This window comes from Festucalex cinctus, chromosome 19 (genome assembly GCF_051991245.1).
Source record: "Festucalex cinctus isolate MCC-2025b chromosome 19, RoL_Fcin_1.0, whole genome shotgun sequence".
NCBI classification, from domain to species: domain Eukaryota; kingdom Metazoa; phylum Chordata; class Actinopteri; order Syngnathiformes; family Syngnathidae; genus Festucalex; species Festucalex cinctus.
This window is the reverse complement of record NC_135429.1, coordinates 9,430,845-9,454,442: the sequence shown is the minus strand read 5'-3', so window position 1 is coordinate 9,454,442 and position 23,598 is coordinate 9,430,845. Positions and strand designations below refer to the sequence as shown.

The 23,598-nt window shown below is 39.9% G+C and overlaps 1 protein-coding gene across 3 annotated transcripts; it reads right to left on the bottom strand.

Moving 5' to 3' along the window:
- Positions 1–150: 150 nt before the first annotated feature.
- Positions 151–23,531, bottom strand: mfsd2ab (MFSD2 lysolipid transporter A, lysophospholipid b). 3 transcript variants are annotated; one of them, XM_077507031.1, is made up of 14 exons: positions 23,468–23,531; positions 11,129–11,254; positions 9,983–10,107; positions 6,792–6,915; positions 5,573–5,651; positions 5,319–5,488; positions 5,147–5,237; positions 4,700–4,818; positions 4,533–4,616; positions 2,684–2,767; positions 2,488–2,600; positions 2,265–2,408; positions 1,759–1,935; positions 151–1,668 (listed from the first exon to the last, which is right to left on the bottom strand). In XM_077507031.1, exons 1-14 carry the CDS (start codon positions 23,513–23,515, stop codon positions 1,617–1,619), a joined length of 1,536 nt encoding a protein of 511 aa, XP_077363157.1. In that variant the 5' UTR covers positions 23,516–23,531; the 3' UTR covers positions 151–1,616. The 3 variants fall into 3 exon arrangements, with proteins under 3 accessions (XP_077363157.1, XP_077363156.1, XP_077363158.1); XM_077507030.1 differs by lacking the exon at positions 23,468–23,531 and adding an exon at positions 13,530–13,776; XM_077507032.1 differs by lacking the exons at positions 11,129–11,254; positions 23,468–23,531 and adding an exon at positions 10,279–10,370.
- Between the last annotated feature and the right edge of the window lie 67 nt (positions 23,532–23,598).

Genomic DNA, 23,598 nt, shown 5'->3' with positions numbered 1-23,598 from the left:
CACTCAGACTCCTTCTCACGTTCCAAGATATTGAAGACTCTGGAGTCAATTCGTGCACTGCAATTAGCTGACGACCAGTTGGGCTTTCATCCGCCTTCTTAGGCCAGTTTTAAAAATCGTTCAAGTCAAAATATCAGGCTTTCACACAGGTCACTTTTCCAATACTATTTATTGTTTTCAATCTCGTTTTTTCCTTCTTAAATAAACTACAATACAGAGTACAACAAAACACTTGCAGCCACAAATATCAAATGTATTTACAAGTTTACATACACTATATACATATGCACAGAGTCATACACACAAGGTGTGTGTGTAATTATGTGTATCTGTTCAAGGGATTAAAGCTCACACATTTGGTTCAAAGCCTAATGGAGAGATTCTAACAGGGAAGAAAAGTTCAACTGCAGTTCCACAAACAAAAAAATAAAGACATTAATGTACAAAAGTTACAGTTTGTTGAGACACAATTGTGTAATGTACAACATCCTCTACAAATTTTGCAAGGATACTTATATCAATTTAGCATGTCTTTTTTTTTTCTTTTTCTTTAAAGCGTGACAAAAATGCAAAAAACTTCACATGGGTACCCCAACTGGGAACATGTCATAGATGTATGTATAACATAGGGCGCTGTATGTACACGCTTCCATATCAATGGATATGAATGAAGATCACAAAACAGAACTAGATCCAACAAAGCATACATGTATATACAGAAAGAAAACTCACTTTTTTCCCCCACAATTATGTGCATCATTTCTTCAACGAGTACAAAGATGGCGACGCGTGAAAAGGCATGAAAAATATTGATTTACTTTCGATTCCAGCCTTAAATAGATTTGAAATACTGCAAAACGCGTCTGTTGTCCAAAGTGTAAAATCAAAAATTAATAAATATTTCAAATAATGCAATCACATATTCAGGTACTGGCTGTCAACGCCTTTTAGCTCAGTGTTCAGTCGGGGTGGCATTACGTTCCTATTCATCAGTAGCTGTTCTATACATATTAGTAGCAAATCTGTTGTAGTGGTCTTACTTAAAAGAAATAAAACTTTAAAAAAAAAAAAAAGCCCTTTAAGTGTTCATGGTTTACTGATGAATTGAGATGGTAACAATCAGGCTGTCAAGGACAAATAGTGTTAGTGACTTGAGAACAAGTACCTTGAAATTAAGTGTCAGTTTGTTTGTTTTGCTACTGAACTGAGCTAAGGCACAGACGCTGTTTGTTCAAGTTTCAGGCTGCTAGCACAGTGCTCAAAGTCACTGGAGTTAAAAAAAAAAAAAAAAGGAAAAAAAAATGGAAGCTGGATTTTTGTGCTCTAGTACAGAATCACAAAAGAAGAAGTTTTTGGTAGTTCAAAAAGAGATCTGACTGAGCAAACAAATGTGTAAATTGTCAGGTTGTGCTGGCACGTTTTAGAGCCTCTTGAAAGGAAGTAGCAGCAGCAGCAGCAGCAAGAGCATTGCCTGGACAAGGCAGTGTAAGTTAAGACGGGCCAAAGTCACTTGGTCCCGCCCAGTGCAAAATGCCAGGTCGTCTCGTCTTGATTGGTCGGTGGGGAAAAAACAAACAAAAGGGAAAAAAAAAACAAAAAAAAAACAAAAAAACGTACTAGATCATGTTGGAAAGTTCTGTCGAGTCTGTTTCGGATTCTGCCTCATCCCTGTGAATAGAAAAGAATACATCGGTTAAAAACAACCTCAATGTCATTTGATGAGTTTTCCAACTCGCAAACTTCGGACTCAAGGCTTACCTTTGCTCCTGGAGCAGTTTGCGGTTGCATTGCCTCCTGTCCTCGTCAATGGGGTACGTGTACAGGATGACCAGGCCCACCATGATGAGGAAAATGGGAGCCGCCGAAACCAGCACCTTCAGCGTGATGTCGACTTCCGCCGGCTGGGAGCAACCTCGGGAGATGTAGCCGGCAAAACTGAAAACAGGGACGGGGAAAAAAAAAAAAAAAAAAAAAAAAAAAGTTAAGATGCGGTCTTGTGATACAAGCATGACACGACAGAAATGGAATCACATTAAAGTAAAAAGAAAAGAGAAATCTGCTTTGATGCAGGATTTGTCAGATTTGGATTAACATTCAGCACCACGTGAATTTTGATGAGAATTTTTTTGGACACACATCCAGAGGAAAAATGAAGTCGAATCTCCAAAGCCCAATTATTTCTGCAAAAAACTCCCCTTTCTATTGTTTGCCGTTCATAACCTTGACGCATACAAAAAAAAAAAAAAAAAGCATTTGATGCTTACTCTAAACTGAGAGTAGAGATGCCCAAGGAGACTCCAGAGGCGAACTTGGTGAAGAAGACGTAGAAGGAGTAGAAGAGCGCCTCGTGGCCAGTGGCTGTGGGGTTTTGCACCTGGAAGTCGTCCACGACATCAGGCAGCATAGACCTGATGGACAAAAAGCGCGTTTTGAGTCAGACGCGTGTTGGCGTTTTGAGGGCCGAGGGTGAGAGCTTGAAGCTCTTACCAAGGAAGCAGGAAGGCGGCCGCCACGCTGACCCCGGCGGCGAAGGAGACGAAGTAGGTGACGATCAGGTTGCTCTTCAAGCACACCACCAGGATCATGAAGGGAACCACAGACTGCAGAGGAGACGCACATTCAGGCACTGCTCCAATTTTTGCATCTGCAAGTTTTGTTGAAGACGCCGCATAAAAGTCCTTACCAAGGTGCCGACGTAGACTGCCGTCTTCTTCCCAAATTTGGTGAGGAACCACTGCCAGAATGGGATGGTGAGAGTGGCCGAGAGCTGTGACATAACAAGGGGGACATGTTCAGTACACTCCGGTTATCCAACACATTTCTCCATCAGTGCACCTGAAAAGCTCTCAGTACAATACAGTACAAGCAACAAGGTACGGGCCTGCCTGATATTATGTAACACTGACATGACAATGGATGCATTCAACAAGATCTTCAACTTTTGTAGGTGTGATGATATTGGGTGAAGACATTATTAAATGGGTTCTGTAGATATAATGATGTACGTGTGAATTAAATGGTAGTGTTTGTTTACCTAGCTAGCGCACTAATGCTAAACGTGATTGCTAACTGTTTGTTGGCTACTTTTGTTGGTGTTTAAGTATGCTCAGGCACAAAAGATAATAAATAATTACTAGTTATATCCCATCCCCTCAATTCAACTCATGTATGTGTGAACTAAATAGTGTTGTGTTTACATTAATGGTCATCACTAGCGCGCTAATGCTAATCGCGATTGCTAACCGTTTAGCATAGATCGCCTAATTTTATTGGTGTTTAATTATTCTCATGCACAAAAGCTAAATAATTAGTAGTTATAGCCACTCAATTCAACTCATGTAGATATGATGTATGTGTGAACTAAATAGTGGATTGTGTTTTTCATTCATGGTCATCACTAGCGCGTTAATGCTAATCGCGAATGCTAAACGTTTAGCATAGCTCGGCGAATTTTATTGGCGTTTAATTATGCTCATGCACAAAAGATAAATACAGGTAATTGGTAGTTTTTAATACACTCAATTCAACTCATGTAGATATGGTGTACGTGTGAACTAAATAGTGGGTTGTGTGTTTACATTAATGTCATCATTAGCGCACCAATGCTAATCGCGATTGCTAACCGTTTAGCATAGCTCGGCTAATTTTATTGATGTTTAATTATGCTCATGCACAAAAGATAAATAATTAGTAGTTATATCCACTCAATTCAACTCATGATGTATGTGTGAACTAAATGGTGGTTTGTGTTTGTTTACTTGAATGGTAAACGCTAATGCTAATTAACTGTTTAGCATAGGCTAATTTTGTAGTTTTAATAATACATATGCAGAGAAGTTATTGAATAATGAGTAGTTATATCCACTCAATTCAAGTGAGGCGGTGGCGATTATTCAATGGAATAATCAATAAGATAATCAATTTTAAAAAGATTCATAAGTGTCCAAGAAAACAATGTCAATTTTTCCCGCCCCTATTTTTCTAATTTCCTTTGGGGGATCAGCACCGTGTTTGCTTTTCACCCAAGCAGCAACGTCTTTGGACGCACTGCCCTCCTGCCGGCGCGGTTTATATTAGCCCACATGATTAGCGAATAAAGTCATCTGGCTAAATAAATTCTTCGTCGGCTCCATAATCCTGACCATGAAGCAAAGGATCAAATTGCGTAATCTGCTCAACCCTGTGAACCTGGCCTTGTCCGCCCCTTTAGCTTGGTCTGCCTTCTACAGTGGATTCATATGGTTTAATGAGAGGACTGATGATTTTTTTTTTTTTCACCCCCTCCAAGGGTTGCAGAAAGGCTTCTTGTCCCTCTGTGGGAATAAGATGACATTCAGGCCCGGCTCTCACAGTATGCTAATGGACAGTGAGAACACTGTGGCGCTCTGATGCGAGTACAGACCAGCTTTTGTGACTGCGCACAATTTACGTGCAAGACCTTTCCATGGGAAGTCCTTGGGAGATTGTCACGGCAACAGCCTACCTGAAACGGCACCTGCTGCCATGAGATGTGCGTGTGTCTTTGGACTCACCATGATCACCAGCAGAATATTCTGGAAGTCGTTTCGGAAGCCCAGGGTGTAACTGCAGAACAGAGCGAAGTTGCCCTCCAGGAGCTGCCGAATAAACAAACGATTAGTTGCAGAAAAAGGAAGAAAAAGACATCTGCTAACTGAAAGGGTTTTGGGTGTATGCGTACCATGAACGCTAACGAGGTAAAGAGGAAGACCATGACCAGCTTGGCGTAGGGTCCATGTCCCATCACCAGCTTGATGCCCTGGAGGAACGACAAGGGCTCCGATTTGGGACGGCTGGACTCTGAAGAGGGGGTTAAAAAAAAAAAAAAAAAACACAGTCAGGAAGTTGAAGAAATGGGCTGTTCCCAATTATTTAACTCATTCACTGCCATTGATGTGTATATCCGTCAATGGCAGTGAATGAGTTAAGTCAATTCCGTTCCCATTGACGTGTATATCCGTCAATGGCAGTGAATGAGTTAATCTAAATAAACATTTACGGGTAACTTTTTTTTTTTCCTGGAGAAGTTTGTTTGCTTTCATCACCGATATAAATCTCAAACCCGATTAGAAGTAATTTTTTAACAGCTGAGCGTAATAATTTGGAACACTATTATTTCCGTCATTACCTTTTTGCTCTTTCACGCCAAAGAACAGAACAACGGCGCAGAGGACGTAGATTAAGCAGATGACACCAGAGGCGATCATGTAGGCGGCTCTCTGAGACAGGAAAACGAGAAGTGAGCCAAAACATTCCAGATTGTGCTTCCTGAAATTGTATGGTCAAACAAAATCGCGTACAGTGTGTTCCAGGGAGATGACGTGGTCTGTTCCGTTGAGGCCGAAGGAGGAGTTGCTCACGTCCGCTAAAATTTCCCCCGGTCCCGGGACGCAGGGCGCGTTGGCCATGCCCACTATCTGGCCCTGGATGGCGGTGCCGAGCACAGTGCCCAGAACCTCCACCGTCATCCCTGATTGGAGAGTTTAAAAAAAAATAAAAAAAAATGAATTTCTCCTATCCGCAGGAAACCTATTAGGGACACAATGCCACTCACTGTACGCTGTAGCAGAGTCTCTTTCTTTCTGCTCGGAGCTGATGAACATGGTGAGGGCGGAATACGGCACATGGAAGCACTGAAATCGACATGTGACAGCAAGACATCAGATGAATTTACTTGTGGGTCATGCACTTTAAAATTAATGTATTCCATTACGTATGACTCTTAATCGGTTCTAAAATATAAACATAGTCAGAAAAGATATGTTCTTCAAAAGTGAGCTTTCTTAATAATTTTCACAGAACTCACTTATTACTGGATTTGTAATATTCTTTCGCCTTTGGCGTTCAACCTTTTTTTTTTTTTTTTATCATGACTTTTTAAATTGGCAACTTCAGGCAAGAATGTTTTTCCCAATGATGGCAACATACAAAAAAATAAATGTTAAATGAAGCACACTAAAACCAATCAGTTATTCTGTAGTTTAAGTCAAAAATTACATGCAATAAATTTAAAAGAAAAAAAAACAACCAGCTATGTTTGAGTTATCAGTGACAAGGTATAGAGGCGTTTTTTTTGTTTGTTTTTTTTGTTTTTTTTTATATCCAGCATGCACTCCTAACTTTTTTCAGACCCAATATGAGTACTGTACTTATATTTAAGTGCTCATCATTATCGAGTGCCAATACTTCTAATGCCATTTTATCTGGCAACTGTGGTGAAAATGTCTTATTTTAATCAAAACAAATATTGCATATAAAAAATAAACAAATAAATAAATAAAGAAATTAAAAACTGTAACAGAGCTTTATAAAGTGCCCAAGCAGAATTTTTCCCCATGTAAAAAAAAAAAAAAAAAATTGACATCCTGTAAACGTGTGACGCCTTAAAACAAAAATCTAATTGTAAAAATCTTTTTTTTTAATTTTTATTTTTATTTTTCGTATTTAAAAAATTTGAAATATCTTGTAATATTCAACATGTAAATTTGACTAAATTAAATTAAATCTTGTTATATTCAATATTTTTAAATAAAAAAAAACTGACATCTTGTAACAGTCAACATTGTATTGTGTTTATTTTATTTTTTAATAGGTTCACACGTAAATATTGATAGGCTTCTGATGCAAGCTGTGTTCTTCAAATATTTTAACACACAGCTGGCTAATAATAATAATAATAATAATAATAATTTAATGCTGCAGGCTACAAATGGTCAGTGTTGTAAACAGACAAGCTCATTTACTTGGGAGGTGTTTGCGTGGCTCATACTCACAGTTTGAAGGCTCTGGAAGAGACAGTAGAAGAACAGGTACCAGATGACTTTGCCGTCCTCAAACGGGGGCACGTACCATATTAGAAAGTAGGAGACCACAGCCACGGGAGTCGAGATTGCAATCCTGAGGAAATAAGGGGGGGGCAGTGCAGATGAAAAGGTCAGCCAGTGCACGCGTGACATACGTGCTCCACAACAAGCCTTAATGAGGACAAGGGGGCTCGTTGCATAAGAGACAAAGACCATTCACAGGCCATCTTCCATTCAAGCGTTGCCAAGTAGTGCGGTTTGGTTCCGACACGTCACTGTACGCACACACACACACGATGGAATGCGCTAATTGAATGATGTTAACATGCTCGACCAGCGTATGAATCACCTCGTGCTAACCTTGCAACATATCATGCCCCGAGGTGATTTTCAAGCGGCAACTACTGTATGCGCAACTTCAGCAAAAACCTGGAAAGCGGGATTCTTTTGACCATTTCCTGCCTGCATTCTTTCTACTCCTGTTGGCGCTCTGATCAACATTCTCCAGTCATGTGTGACGGTAAAGGAAACCACACCTCTTAACGGCCTCCTCCAAACCAGGACATCCTTGATGAGTCCTGGAAATGTTGCGTCACGGGTGTCACTTTCAGTCAGGGGAGTTATTTTTAATCAGGGACAACAACAAAAATGGTATTTGCGGCCTGCGCAGGTATTTGTCCACGTAAAAGTGGGAGTGTTGAGAGGGTGTGAAATAATGTTAATCAATATTTAGGTGCTGCTGTTTTGGTTAGCAGCAAAGCTCAAACGGGCTTCACGCTGCCCTGTGTGAAGGACAGCGTCACATAATGACAGTTACAACCTGTACTGGCACACCTGTTGACTAACTGGGGCATGGCGCCTATTTACGGGATGGCCATTATTTAAGGAAATAAATAGAAAGTAAAAAAATGTTACTGAGTGGGAAGTACCAGTATGCGAGTTTCACTTGCATCAACATTGAGATTTTCCGTACCGTTTCCAATGGGATGCAGTAAACGTGTGGGTAAAAGGGTGTCGAGGGGCTTTTCCACTGCATTAAGCGTCCTCTCTCTCCCGTGCGTACGATCTGATTAACTGTACTCTTGAGGGAGTGTCATCAAGTTGACAGCGGGTTCAAGCAGCGCCACATGAGCGACTATCAAATGATATGTTTCTTCACGGGGTCCGCACGTGACTTTCTGTCAAACAACCTTGGGGATGGAAGTAAAATATATTTATTCAGCCTAAATATTTTAATGATTATCCTCTCATATTTAAGAATTGAATCACACGTTTACCAACTTGGCAGCGTTACAACATTCTGCACTGATAAGTCACTTGAACTCTAGTAACCCTCATAATGTGACTGAGGGAGAGAGAAAAAAAACATCCGAGGCCTCGACAGCTGCGCTCTCATTGGCTAAAACGCATGGTGTGTTGTGGGCTGGACCAATCAGAGGCTGAGCTCACCAGTCTACCCTCCCCCTCCCCTACACACTTCCAAGGAATATGGAGCGGCTGACTGCACCGCCTCAGCTGTGCCTTCTCCACGCTGGTCTGTGTCGAGTGACGTGGCCTCAATGCTTTCCGAGCATGCCCGTGACTCCTCCGCGCCCCATCATGGGAAATCACCCCGTTTTGTAAGAAAATCTCTAGATGGAAAATGGCATCAATGATGCACTATTTTCTCCCCTAAATGGAAAAACCGAAGTGTATTTTATCATGAGGAAACAATTAGCCTGGATTTGCACAGCAGATCCAAGCATCAAGTCAACCCAAGAATTTATTTTGCCGCGCCAATCTAAACACGGCATTCTGATGAACATTTCATTCGTGGAATGCAGCAAAATCTTCCCGTTTTTACCAATCACAGAGGGGGCGGCCATCTTGCCACTCGTCGTCGACTTCAAACGACATCACAGTTGCTCAGGTAACAGCCAATCGTGACTCACCTGCTATCTATAGCTGAGCCATGAATGGGATGTCACCTGTTGTCTGAAGTTGAGTGGTGATTGGTCGTTACCTGAGCCCAGATTGATGATGTCATTTTCAGTTGACAGCAAGTTACCAAAAAAGGCCTCCCGGTTGCCATTTAACTTGTGTTCCACAAACGCGACATTAAATCAGAATGAGGTGTTTAGACTAGTGGGGGAACATAAGACACGGAAGGTAAATATCAACTCCCTGCTTTACTCTCCTTCACCTCTCCTACTAAAAAGGACAGTCACCCTACAAATTACATTTTCCAGGCAGTGAACATTGAGGGGAAACTTTAGCGGACGTTAGCATATTTGTTACAAAGGATAGAGTTGTAACTGCCTCTATGATAAAATGAGGCCACTCGCAGGTATTCATAGAAACTGAGAGGGGGAAAAAAAATAACACTCGTCGCTTTCGGGGGATGTGTGAAAATGCATTCGGTAAGTAGCAGATGGGGGTTATATTTACCAACGTCCATCTGAAGCACACACGGTGGGAAACGTGCATGGGGCTTCCGACATCATCATGACTACACTGAGTTTCAACCGTGAAAATGGCCAAAATACCACTGGCAGTTGTGCCAGCTATGAGGAAGTGGCATTGTAGTAATTGGATAAGCGTGACCTATGGTAACCTCAGCTGAAATAATGATTAGCACTGTGTGTGCGCAAAGTCCCGCCCACTAACAAGGTGGGAAGAATTATGTCTTTTCAACTTGAACACAGCAAGGTTAAACAGGACATATTTTTTATTGCTTGTATACAAAATGGTTGGATCTCTGTTGTCGCAACAGCACAGTAAATACTTTGTTAGCAGTCGATTTTTGAAAATGTATTTTAAAAGCAAGCTGTTTTGTAGTTTCAAAATTCTTCAAATTTCCACAATAACAGATTCTCAGTCCATGATTTGGCAGAGGTGGCAAATCCAGGTCCAGAAAGTAAAAACCCAGCCACAGTGTGGCTTTTTAGCCCCTGATGCTAGCGAGCTAGCAGGTTTTGTTAATACACAAATCAGTTAGCCAACTGCGTTATAATTCAGTGAACGTGACAAAATTTAGCGAAAAATTTGAGATGTGTACTAAAAATCTTGCTGTTGTAAAGACATCTGAACCATTTTAAATTGTGTCATAAAAACAGCAAACCTCCTTAAAGCCAAACTCGCTGAGAAGTGACAAGTAAATGAGGAGACGTAAAAGCACTTACCACGGCATCATGCGTCCAAAACGTGTCCAGGGACTCCTTGAGACCAAGAAGCCCACTGTGGGGTCCGTTATCGCGTCCCATGCTCGGCCCACAAACAGGATGATTGAGGCGTAGAATGGATCCAGCTGCCAAAAGAGAAGATCATGTAAATCGACAGCATACTGAATCGAAAATGTGTTTCTATTTTAGATTAGCATGCCCTCTGCCTACCACTAAAGCAACTTAAGATCTTAATCAGAGCTTTATAACACTGAGACGTCGGCAGTGTCTATGAGCGTCTAACAAAATTGTATCACTTTTCAGCTTGCCTCCTTGGCCCGCCATGAACAGGACACGAAGACTAAACCGCTGCTCAACTGTACAAACTGCACCACGCTGGGCGGCACAATCGACTCCTGACAACAATCTTCATAGGCAAATAAAACTCAACCGTGGGGAGCCTTTGACTTTCCCACTCCATTACATGCCGCATGGCCTTGACCTGGAGATTAGTGTCAAGACTCATTAAGTCCACTACCAGCAGCCACCCACACTTGTCAAGTTAACAATATTTTGATTTTAAGGTGGTGGAATGAATGACTTACTTCTTGAAGGTGACGTTCATTTTATAGCAAAAGGCTTTACGAGACGGATCGACTAAAACCTGTTAATCTTCAAGCAGGGATGATAACGGTGCGTGAAGGAATTCTGGGACAGAAGTTTACCACCAGACTCTCATCAAGCAATTGCCGCTGTCTGAGAAATATTTCAGACATCTCACACCATCTAATCCAGTGGTGAGCGGTCTGGCCAGTAAAGCCTTCCTCTGCTTAACATCAGAAGCACTGACCTACATTTACCAATATATTTTTTTTTCCAATAAATTGTATCGATCTAGAAAAAAAGTGGTATCGAACATTCCCTGTCAACTATTAGAATGGGACTGTATCTTTTTCAAGTTAGCCTCCGTAGCTTGCCCACAATAACATCAGCATTCTTCCTGTCCTCTGATTGGTTGGTCAGAGTAAGCCAAGTTTGACCAAATATGGATTCTGAGCTGCTCCAGATGATTTCAGTGGCAGTCGTGTGCCATTATATACATTTTTCAAGTATTGGACTGGTTAAGAGATATGTTTCTGTGTTGTGCACAAAATGGATTCTACCAACCTGCGCTACATCCAGCAGATAGAGCTGCAAAAAGAAGCCTAAGGCACATCCTGTGATCTGGTAGGGCGCTCCACCGATGGCGTAGCAAAGCTTGTTGCACACAGACAATTTGTTCTCGTGCTCGTGCTGAGGAAAGAAAACAAAATATTAAATCAACTTGAAGAGCAAGAATTAGGTCGACATATTGATGAGCTTTTAAGAGCTAAAGCTGGCTGTGGATGAAGTGCCCTTAAAAGCATTTGCAGCTGTTTCGGAATTCTGGCAAGCGGCGGCTAGCTGGATCCGCCCACATGCAACAGGAACAGACACATTTATTTTCCCCTGCCATTTCTTTCCCCAAAAATGTCAACTTTAGTCTCGCCTGGTTTCATCTGCTTCAAATGACACATTGAGACGCTGACATATTTGGATTGCAAAAAAATTTAAAACACAATTGTGTCTTGTGTTTGCGACACTGTGGATAAAAAAAATCAATAATGTTTCACTCACTTACCTGACAACAAGGATCTTTGTACCTTTATTCCAGGGAATGAAAACACAGTTTTGGCCGAGCCTTATGGGGGCACCTTGGCAAACCGACTGGCCTGCGCACCAGCTCGACTCAAAAGCCTCTCTGACCCCAACCTCGTACACACCCTCCTCGCTGACCAATCAAACAGACGTACTTGCTTTTTTGCATGGCCCAAATAATGCCTCTGTTTATTAAACTTTCCTATTCTTTCGCTTGCACTTGATACGCATGTTTGACCACAACATTAACAAAGCCTCCTTTTTCTCTTGTTAATACAACTAAAGCAGTAAGTTCAGGTGACAAAAACACTGCAACCAGATAGTGGTGCCATTCAAAGTTTACTAATGTGATTTCAATTTGAGTAAGAACTCGGCTACGTTACGTTCACCTTAGGAATTATGCTGTCCATAGACACATCAAATCAGTTCATGAGGTCAAGGCCACTGCAGACTACTTCTTCTCAGAGTATTGATGTGTGTTGATATAGGTATGAGAACATGTGGGCAAAAGTAATTTAGCCTTTTTACATTTGGATGACAAATGTGGATGGAAACAAGTGAGCTTCACGCTCTTATCTAGCGACAGGTCGCCTTCAGCTGTCAGGTAGAAAGAGAGAGAAAAAAAAAGGGAACTCCCAACCTCAACTGGCACATGATTTGCTTAATATGAGATACATGCATTTGGGAATTAAAAATACATATATTTAAGATGGTCACCAATAGGGGTGTGAATTGCCTAGTACCTAACGATTCGATTCGTATCACGATTCGATTCGATACCGATTAATCCCGATACGAATTTATAAGTCGATTGTTGTGATTTTTTATTCAAATTTAGAAAATACTAAACAGTAAACTTGTACAGTGTAAGATTTGGATGAAAATGTATTATTTATTCATCTGAAACTTCAGTCTTATACAGGTTGTAATCCGTTTCATGTTTGAACAGCATTGAAATAAAATATTAAGGCTCAATGTTCCATTAATATAACATTCTTCCATGCTTAAGGTGTGAACCCTAACCCGAAGTAAGATGTTTTGTTGAATATTTTTCCATTAAAAATGGAAGTTTTAAAATTGATTCAGCCGCCTATTGAATCGATTCGAGAATTGCGCGATGTAATATCGCGATATATTGCCGAATCGATTTTTTTTTTTAACACCCCTAGTCACCAATAACGAAACGACAATGTTAGTTTAAAAAAAACAACTCACTTGTGATCACCTCGTGAACACAGCATCTATGCAGCCAATTAAGATTGAAGATTACATTTATATCAGGCGTGAATTTATACACTGAAGCTGGTGCGGGCGCACTGATGTGGTCGTCCATTATTTGACATTTCAATTGAGGGGGCACACCAGGCCAGCTAAAAGAAGAAAAGGGACAATTTAAGTCTTTAAATTTAGCTCTGGGGTAACTCGTGTAACGACTAGTTTTAAACCACAGGTCTATGACCAGACAAGAAAACAGCAATTATGTGTTTGTTTGCTACTGTCCCCGAGGGTTTCTTTTTTTTAAAGCATATTTGAAGAATGTCACGATATATGCATAAAGTGGGGTCCTTCGGTAACACCGGCTGGGATCTCAGATGGCGGAATTTAAGTTTTTATTAAGTTATCGTCCTTGAACGAGAACGCAGCCGTGAAAGTATCACAATGTGAAACGGGAGGCGAGCAACGAATCAATGAATGAGACACTCCCTTTTGAAAATGACAATTCGAACGAACCCGGCGTGCTCAGCTCATTCATCCAAAAGCGGCGTGGACGTCGCAGCCCTTTTCCCTATATTAACACAACCATAACGTGTTCATCGAATTAAAACCAAGAAAAATATTTTGGCATTCAAAAAAAGGAAAAAAGAAGAAGAAGAAAAAAAAAAGTACCCACCTTTTTTGCAAGCGAAATGCCATCGGAGTTGCCAGGTTTCGTCAATAAACTGGCATTGGAGTATTGTTCTCCTCCTTCTCCCTTGGCCATCTCACGATTGCTGCCTCGTCGCGTTATCTTGACACAAAAACTAGCAAATCAATTTAAATAATTTAAAAAATCTTTCGGATAAGCTTGAGGAGTATTTCAATGTAGACTAGCGTGGAATCTGATAGTAAAGTGAGAGCTGAGTGGGAGGATGCGCACTAAGGTCTTTTTTAGAGCTCCCCGCCCATTTGGAACGTGTCGCCCCACACTAGGCCACGCCCCCCTGTACACGTCACGCCGGCATGGTCGCTCGCGTGGGCCCGTGGTCTGATTTGATTATAACAGGGGTGTCCAAACTTTTTCATTTGAGGGCCACATACAGAAAATCAGAAGGACGCAGGGGCCCAATGAATGTTATGAAGAGAAATTGTGTTTAGTCCTAAAAATTGTACAAATAATTTATGTGTGCTTTTGTATATTTAGAAAAATACTACAGTATATAAACCAATTTATTTGTAATATGGCAGTAGGGTTATTTTGTTTTGGAATTTTTCATTTTAGTTATTTTTTATTTCATTATCAGGGTGGTTCTGTTAGTTTTTATTAGTTTAGTTTTTTTTTAAATGCTTAGTTTTAGTTTAGTTAGTTTCATTATTATTATTATTATTTTTTTTAATGTGTATTACTTATGCACAATATTTAAAAAACACCATGGGAGCAACGTCATGTGAAGGTATTTTTCTATTGGCTGCTGCTAGATGACGTCACTTGTGTGTACCATACTTTCAAACGTCATTATTCCGGGTTGATACCAAAATAAATCTACGAAAAATCACATTTAAAATCATCCCCAAAGGCTCATGCACTAAATTAATTACCAAAGACTACAACCAAGGACATGTTCGCTATAATTATAGTTACTTTTAGTTAGTTTTGTAAACATAAAATGTAGTTTCAGTTAATTTTCGTTTTTTAAAAAGCATTTTCGTTTTTATTTTATTTCAGTAACAATATTGTTTTTTTTAATTTTTTTCATTAGTTTTAGTTAACTAAAATAACCTTTAATGGCACCAGTTTTTTCGATACCCTCCCTTCTTACTTTGACCATCTCCAAACATTTTGTCATTTTGTTTATTTTATTTGAACTAAGTCAAATGCCATTTTTAGCATATGTCGCGGGCCACTGAAAAATGGACGGCGGGCCGCAAATGGCCCCCGGGCCGTAGTTTGGACACCCCTGGATTATAACAATACATATGACTACAACAGACAACTAGAGGACTAAACTAATATAATTAAAATAATAATAATAATAATAATAATAATAATAGACATCTCCAAGCATGTACTCAATCGTCTTGGCAGAGGCTAATAAAATAGACGTTACAAGCACTAGATGCAAATAAACGTGCCATGAGAGGTAATCAATTTGATTGATTAATCAAATTTGATTTCAAAACTACACCCTCCACCCCCTCACCACTGACTGAATAATCAGTTTCATCATTTTATGATGGAACTATGACGTTGTGCTTCAAAGTGGTCGGTAAGGAGTTAATGTATCAAAGCATGTCATAGCAGTCCCCAGATACCATGGAAAAAATGCCACCAAGGGGGTATCCGGCCAGCCAAGCGATAACATCCGAGCAATCTGATTGGATGGCTCGTGGTGGTGCCATGTTAGAACTGCTGCGCCGTTGCTTCTCTGCCTGCTTTCTTGCATTCTTGCAAGAGAAGTAGTGATTTTCCCTTCAGATCTCATAATCAACAGCCGTTCTGACTGAGTCGTCCAGGGCTAACCTGCGACCCTAATGAGGATAAGCAATATAAAAAAATGGATGAATGACTTGATCACGATCAATAAAATTGATATTTGAAATATTGATGCTAACAAGTTCCCTCACAGCGACTATTATCTTAGCTAGGGATTGCGGTTGTGGTTACTACTAGAATGTGGGAAAAAAAACAAGATCAGAGATTACTGTCCATAGACAATAAGCGTTTAATTTGTTCATATTTTTACTTGTGGGGGCAGCACTTCAGTCATGAAAATTAGCGCCACCCAAATTATGTGTACACAAGCAATCAAACGCAAACTTGCTTGTAACTAAATGAAGTTCAACTGCATATGCAAACATGTTTGCGTGCAACGTGGCATAGATGTCCCAGAAAAAAAACAAGGTCACCCGTGTATCTCTTCAACTATCACACAGTTCAAAGTGGCTCTACGTTGAAAAAAAGTGGACTTTAATGCTGCGTAGAAACCTCAAAAATTCCACATTCTCGGTCGAAAAATGAGTAGCTTTTCTCATGTGGCTTCTTCATCGGCTTTTTATTTGCTAAGCCTCCTCAGCTCTGGCTAAGAAGCCGAGCATGTCTAAGTTCTCAATTTAGCTGAGCATACATGCCATGAAGTGGACAGCGTCCAAGTGCCGTACACACAAGCTGCTACTGTCTGCGTGCAGATAGGGGAGACGTGAATATGCCATGTGCGATGTTGACTTTACTCGACCGCCTCCCCTTGCACAAACATGCTATACGTTGCTTTATTTATGTTAAAGATGCATTTGTTTGTCGGTTGCAGCCAATAATTACGAAAGTCTTCCTTTCTGCGTGTTTCAATGTGTCAATGTGTGTGAAAGCGCTAAATAAAGTTGACTTGACAACTTATTTGCAACCGGGTAGTTTCACTAGCTCACTAACGTGAAGCTAGCAGTCTTTCGTAAAACAAAGATAACTTTTCCTTAAAATGAGGTTTGGTGCCACCAAAAGGTGCTATTAAAAATAGGGCTGCACGATACTGGAAAAACATGCAATATAGTTGCTGAATATAGCGATAGCGATATTATTGCGATAGTTAACGTGTACCTAAAGAAATGACAGTTTTATTATCTAAATGAAAGAATTACATTTTTTTTTCATGCGGCAAAATAATCAAACTCAATGTATTCTTAATTGTAATTACCTCTGGATAATGTTCAAATATTGGATGTCAGTGCACATTTTCGTTAAGTACACTGTGTTCCAAATATGTTTTGCATTTGCATTATTAGGGTTGGAACACCCATATAACTAGGGGCGTGCAAACCAAATAAAAAGAGAGGGTGAGGAGGGGATTATCGTGATATCGATATTTTTTCGATATATTGTGCAGCCCTAATTAAAAATATAAATAACAAAACACTTAGCTCTCCAAGTACCATCATAATGCCTCAACATTCCAATACCATAACATAGTAAACAGATAAAGATTAAATTCAAATCTATTGTAATTCATAGCTAAATAGAACTGAACAGTACTTAAAACGTGTACTTTATGTGAAAAGTAAATAGCTTTAAACAGAATGTATGTGTAACTCCAGCTTCAGTGTAATGTTCGATTGTTTTTGTCTTTAACTGCTTCTTTTACCTGCCACTAGAGGGAGCCTGCATACCACTAGGGATAGTCATACTCCACTTTTGAGGATCACTGATTATTTCTCAACAATTCTAAAAACTCGGGTTGCATATACACATTTTCTTTAGTCGTTCAGAATCCACCGTAAATATATCACTTCTGAATTAAATGTACTATTAGCGCCGCTTTTACCAGGGACATGGCTATGTAAAGTGGTGATAATTCACCTCGGATGCTCTCGTCTTTAACTCTCAGCTATTGCACATCCCTGCAAGGACCCGGCATGTTACATCGGTTCAAAAAAAAAAAAGAAAAAAAGATATCATTCCAATCATGTGGCAACATGCTCAAGCCGTTGTTCTTCTGAAACAAAATGGAAAAGAGGGCCTCCGTTCTTCTTGTGCAATCATGTGCGAGCTAAAATATTTCGTCAGTATTTGTCGACATACACTCGCTTGGTCAGACTAATTTCTCCATCATCAGCGAGACATTTTTGACAAACTACAAAGTGCAACAACACTGAATCCCGAGAGAGAGAGAGAGAGAGAGAATAAATATCTTAAATCTTTTCTTTTGAGAAAAGTCCAACATCGGTAGCTCAAATGCAAGAGTAACAGTTTGATCTATCTGAGTTATTACGCTATAAAATCACCAATGACATTTGTTATTGCATGGACTCCATTAGTCGAACCCGGGAGAGTTTGTTTAAATGCCTATGGAAGTTGCCTTAGCACCGGCCTATTTGTTTTTCCTGCTCCGCTGATATTTATATTCGTGTGATGCCGCTTCAAATGAATTAACAAGTTTGATGTACTGCCAAAAAGCGATCTCGCTAGCCACGGCGTCCGCTAACCAGCGGCTTAGCTGAACTGTGTTTGTTGAGAAATACATTCACTATTTTCCACATGTTCCTTTACATCTCTAGTTGCTAATCAAAACAGCAGCAACTACTGCCACTGTCCTGCTTGACTAGATTTTGGCTTCATTTTTGACTGTAACCAACATCTTATTCCATATAAGGACAGGCCCTGGATTTGACATTTGGTTGAAAGAAACTGTGGCTGCATAATTTGTTTATAGTCCTCGTGACCATGCTTGTGTTGTTCTATGTGTGAGTGCAATGTAATGTCGGCATGTATTTGTTGCCAAACAGTCCTATGCCGCGTGCAGCGGATGGGCGGGGGGGCCGGCCAATGTGCTGCGTGCATCATGTGGACCCAGCTGCGTGGTATACATAGCGATAGGTGGGATGGAAATTCACAAGGGGGGTGACATGCACAAAGAATCAACGAGCAAGACTGCATGAGGGTATTTGAAGGGGGACTCGCTTGTTACGCGTCATCGTATTTTCAACAATACATTAACTGACAGTCACATAAATGAAAAATCCACATTACTGAATTCTGACCTACAAAAACCCGTACTGGATATGAGCCTGGAAAGCAAAATACATCACCAAACATTTTTTGGCAGCCTTTTTTTTTTTTTTTTTTTTGCATAGCTTAGCTTCTTTTGTGTGTCTTGAAGCAGTTGAAGCAAAATGGACTGCAGTACATGGCCAAGCCAACTCTCGCCTCGCCAAGCCAAGTCTCTCCTTGTCAAGCCAAGTCCCCCCTCATTAAGCCAAGTCTCCCCACGTCCAAGCCAAGTCTTCCCACGTTCTGCCAAGCGCCCCATTCTGGCAAGGTGCCCCCCCCATTCTGCCAAGCGGCTCCTCGTTCTGCCAAGCTATGACACCTGTGATCTGAGACATACCAAAGAAACCATAAAGTCTGTTTTAATTCTTGACCAAAATCATGCCAAAAGGCATGCAATTTAGCCACTAAGGAAATGATTTCAAATGCACAATATGCCTCATTTATGCACACATTGGCCAGAATTTGGTCACGACCACCTTCCACCACTCCACAAACAACTCGACACCACAATGCACACAAACAAACCCGAGGTCCGAGTTGAGGAAAGCGACGCGACCGCTTCAAAGTCTGTATTTTCAGAAAGCCTGGCTGTCGTTGAACTTCACTGCTGTCAACATCAACTGACCTCTTTGACGACATACCACTAATGTTCTGTTTACAGAACTTGTTGGGCTACTTCAGTTGAATGGCAAATCAAAACGGTGCCTTTGGGATATTTTTTGCGCATTAGAAGAACTTAAAAAATGGTTCAAACAAGGCAGGCTCACTCTCAGGGCAACATGTTCTCTGCACTGCAGGTGTGCGAAGCACAATAAGAAAGACGATCGGTTATACGGCTACATCACAGAGCGAGCACATCCTATTGAGAAGATATCTTAATCTGTGTTTTTTCTGTCAATAGTGCTTGCTGCGCGTGTCTCCGGATGGAGTCGTGAAAGGACCTTGCAGAGATCAGCTTGACTTCATGCCGCTCTGTGGGAAAAGAATCCGAACAGGAGAATGGTGAGAAAGAATGTGGCATACGGAAACGCAACAGGTGCATCCTAGAGCACAACAAAAAAAATGTTGCAAACTCCCCAGTAAGGAAAGTAGCTGTTTAAAATAATTTATTCAAACAATAAGCAATACAATATAAAACTCAATGAAGAAAGTAGCTATTGGCTGTCCTAAAAGTCAAAGACGCCATCACCTAATTTGCATAATTGGCCATTTGCATGTAATTGTAATGGAAGCTGTAGGAGAGTAATAACGTACGTCATACGTGAGTAAAAAATCACCCTAAATATGTTTGAACTACTTTTTTTTTGTAATTTTATCTTTGCTATAGACCATCATAACTAAATTGAATATCACGTTCAACAAGACTGTTATGTGCAGAGTCTCGAGAACACCATAAAAAGTCGCTAGTTTTGTCGTTCGTCACATTTGACGGAAAAAAAAAGAAAAGAAAAAAGTTGCCAGATATAGTGAGAAAGTCGCCAAGTTGGCAACATTGACAAACTATGCTGGGTTGCATTTGATGAGAAAAACAGAAAAGTAGATAAACAATAGTTTGTAGATGAAGATTTACTAGAAAATTACACCAGTTTAAAATCCTCGTGAGTGACAATAACATCAAGTCTCATGAGACTCACTGAGCATTTAAAGGATTAATTAACTCGTTTTTTTTTCTTCTTTGTATCGACATAGACCACAAATGCAACATAGTGTAACATGGGAAGGGACTGCTCATTACAATGTCAGCAATAATATCACATCTCAATTAAAGCACAAATTAAAGGTAAGATAAAGCATAAAAAGCATGAAACTGGTAACAATTATTTCAATAAACATACCGAGGAAGCAAACACAAAGCTCAAGATGTGTTCTCACGTTGAACTAGCAACAGACATAAAAGCACCTGAAAAATGCCACGAAGCAGTGACAGTGTTACGCTGTGTCAATAATTTCACTTTCATTATACGCCGGTTAACTTTTGCGAGGCATTTCCGAATGTTGAAATGTCACTTAAAGGTAAGTTTGGCAGACTGCAGTAATTCACTTTACGTTATCTCCAATAAGGGAACATCTGTGCAAGTCAACTGAGCGGTCACGTACCAAACAATGTTGGATCAAGCATATTTGGGAAATGAAAAATCAATTTGTATAGATTTTTGTAAGATTTTTCAAAAGGTGTCACTTAATTTATTTGACTTTATTTTATTTTTTTCTCTACTGTGGAGGCCAGAGCCAGTGGCATGTTGAACTAAGTTGAAGAACTTCATATAGACAAAAAGTAGTACTTTGGCATCTATAGGCAATTGTACACTCTTTTTAAACTTTATTTTAGCTTGGTTATACATACACTGGATAACTTATTTTTATGCTTTTATGGCATTTAGGTAATTAAAACATTGCTTGCCCAGGGTTTTTTGTTTTTTAAGGATCACGTTACTTTTCTTGATATTATATTCACAATTGATATGTGAACAGAAAAGAAATATATTGAGTTTGTTAAAGTAAATTAAGTCCTACCTTGCACATTTTTTTTTTTTTTTTTAACAACATGTAAACACCAAAGGTGCTTGAACTATAATAACACTGCAGGTCAGACTTGGATGCCCTTTTATTTTTTATTTTTTTTAATGGAGCCTCGTGCTCGGCACCAAGGTCACACGGTGCCTGGGTAATGATTTAGCCGGAGGTCATGTCAGGCAGTTGGAAGGTGGTTGTGACTGTTCAGGACTGGATTGTTCTTGTAATATGTAAAAATGTTCATGACGTCTTGTGTTCGATAGTTTGTTCGAATCCTCGTCATTTGACACGGGCAGCATTGAGCAGCTGTGTAAGGTTCTGCTCTCAGGAAGCACTCGGGCTTTCTTTATCTCCAGAATGGAAACAGTGACGCGAGGCGTGTGCGCAACGTTTAAAACCGGTGGCGCGTCCGAGTCGAGACAGTCAACACACTTGATGTTGACGGGTTCAATGCCAGTTGATGTGTGCAATCAAGTTTATCACACAAAAATTGATGCCAACACAAATACCGTGAAATGGAAAGTGGCACTTCCCTCAACTCTGGTTATTTTCCATGTGCAAATGTTAGGGGTAATAATACCGTTAGCAATTATCTCATTGTTTGGAGATATACTTCCTGTTTTATTGCTTCCTTCATCGTTACACATTGACTCAAGTAATATCGGTTTTGTTAACAATTAGACAATACTGGGTTATTTCTGGGTCTAGTTCTCCGACTTCCACATATGTAAGGTTAATTGCGGACTCTGAATTGTCCATAGGTGTTGTCAGTGTGACTATGTGCTCTGCAGAGTTTCAGTCTGAACATAGTGTCAGCTGATATTACGCTGCAGCTCACTCATGACCCTCATGAGGACAAATATGCCAATGAAGTCATCGAAAATGGCATCATCCGTTTAAATTCACATTCTAATAATGAAACAATCACTGATGCCATATTGATACACAAGTGCAGCGTTTGTATGGTGAGTTTTAGCACGTTTCTTTCCATATATTAAAAAACATTACACAATTTTACATACACTGGCAATTCAACATTTCACAGTCAAATGTAAAACTTAAATATTGGCTTTCCTGGATTACTCAAACTCAGGGCTCCAAAATGGAAAAAGTTTACTTGTACCACGTCACTTGTTACAATCTGCAGTGTGGCACTGCGCCACTGGGTGGCGCTTCTTTATTTTTGTGTGGAAGTTTCTTTTTCCTTTTTGACGGGGAATGTTTTGAGCCCACTCTTTTTTGTTGTTTCTTTAGAATAAACGTTGACTTGTGGACTTCAACTGCGCTCCCTTTTGGTCTTTCTATGCTGTGTTCATAGTTTATATGCATTAGTGTATTATTTGTCAATGAAAATAAAAGTCTTGGGGCGTAATCAGGTTTGTGAAATCGGCTCGCTTGATGCATTTTTGCAACTCTGCTGCCACCTACTGGAATTTCTCTAAAATTACATCTTTGAAAAGGAGACTAGTTGGCTGCTACACAGATTCGTGCTCAAAACGAGAAAAACACGACATAAAATAGCTTATAATTTCAAAACCATCACACGTTTTTTTGTATTAAATTGTATTGCTCGTATTGTAATGAGCAGACCCTTCCTGTGTCGCAATAAGTTCCAATTTCATAGTCGTCAGCTTTTATTTTTTGTCATCACCTTTTGTGGTGATGGCACAAAAAACATTACTATATTAATGACTAAGAAAGCTTTACAAGACGTAAGATAACGTATGGAGCGTTGGCACACGTGTTTCTGTACTAACATCTTTTGACCAGCAGGGTGCAGTACAGAGCTACATACTTGTTACCACTAATCACTGCCTTTTATTCGTTCCAAAACGAAAATGTAAAAAACGGATAACGACTCATTTTCCATTTTCCGATTTTGTGCACAAATGGAAAATGGATAACGGGCGATTTGGACGTTTTTTCCCCACTTTGGATATTTGACTTGACACAAGTTGCGTGACCCGGAAGCGACTGTTTGGTTGCGTAACACATTTATTTGCCAACACGTATTTTATTTACTTATAATTGACTTAGACCATTTGTAGACATTTTTTAGCCGTCTAAAAGACGTCTAAACAGACATCTAAAAATCTTTCACTTTGAGACCATTTGTAGGCATTTTTTTTTAGCCTAGACATCTAAGGACCATTTAGACATCTGTAGCTGCCCTTGGCATCAATGATCACGCATGGTGGAGAGTTTCAAACGGGTGGTTTATTAGAAGACAGTGAATTCTATGAACCATAAATACAGAAAGAAAGCAAAGGGTCAATATCAAATTTACAACGAAAAACTACTTAACTAAACAAACTTTAATAATACAAAATAAGCACTTAAAAAAAACAAAAAACATACACCACCAATTTTTACCTAGAAATAAACACACTTAATCTAATATTAAAACAGACATTATAATCCATTAAATAACTCAAGACAATTAACGCACCTCGTTTCACAAACCAAGAGTGCTAAAAAGAGTTGCAACAGTCACTTCAGAGGTCCACCTCCTATTTTAATAAATAATGTGTAAACAGATGAACAGCAACAGCAGTGATGAAAATCGTCAAAAGCAAACTTACATTGAGATCCAAACAACAGGAACACATGAAGTAGCACACGTTTGGCATGTCAAACAACGACACTGTCACCTGAGCAGGTGAAACCTTTCAAACTTAATTAACTGCTCACCCCAGGCTGACGGCACACAACT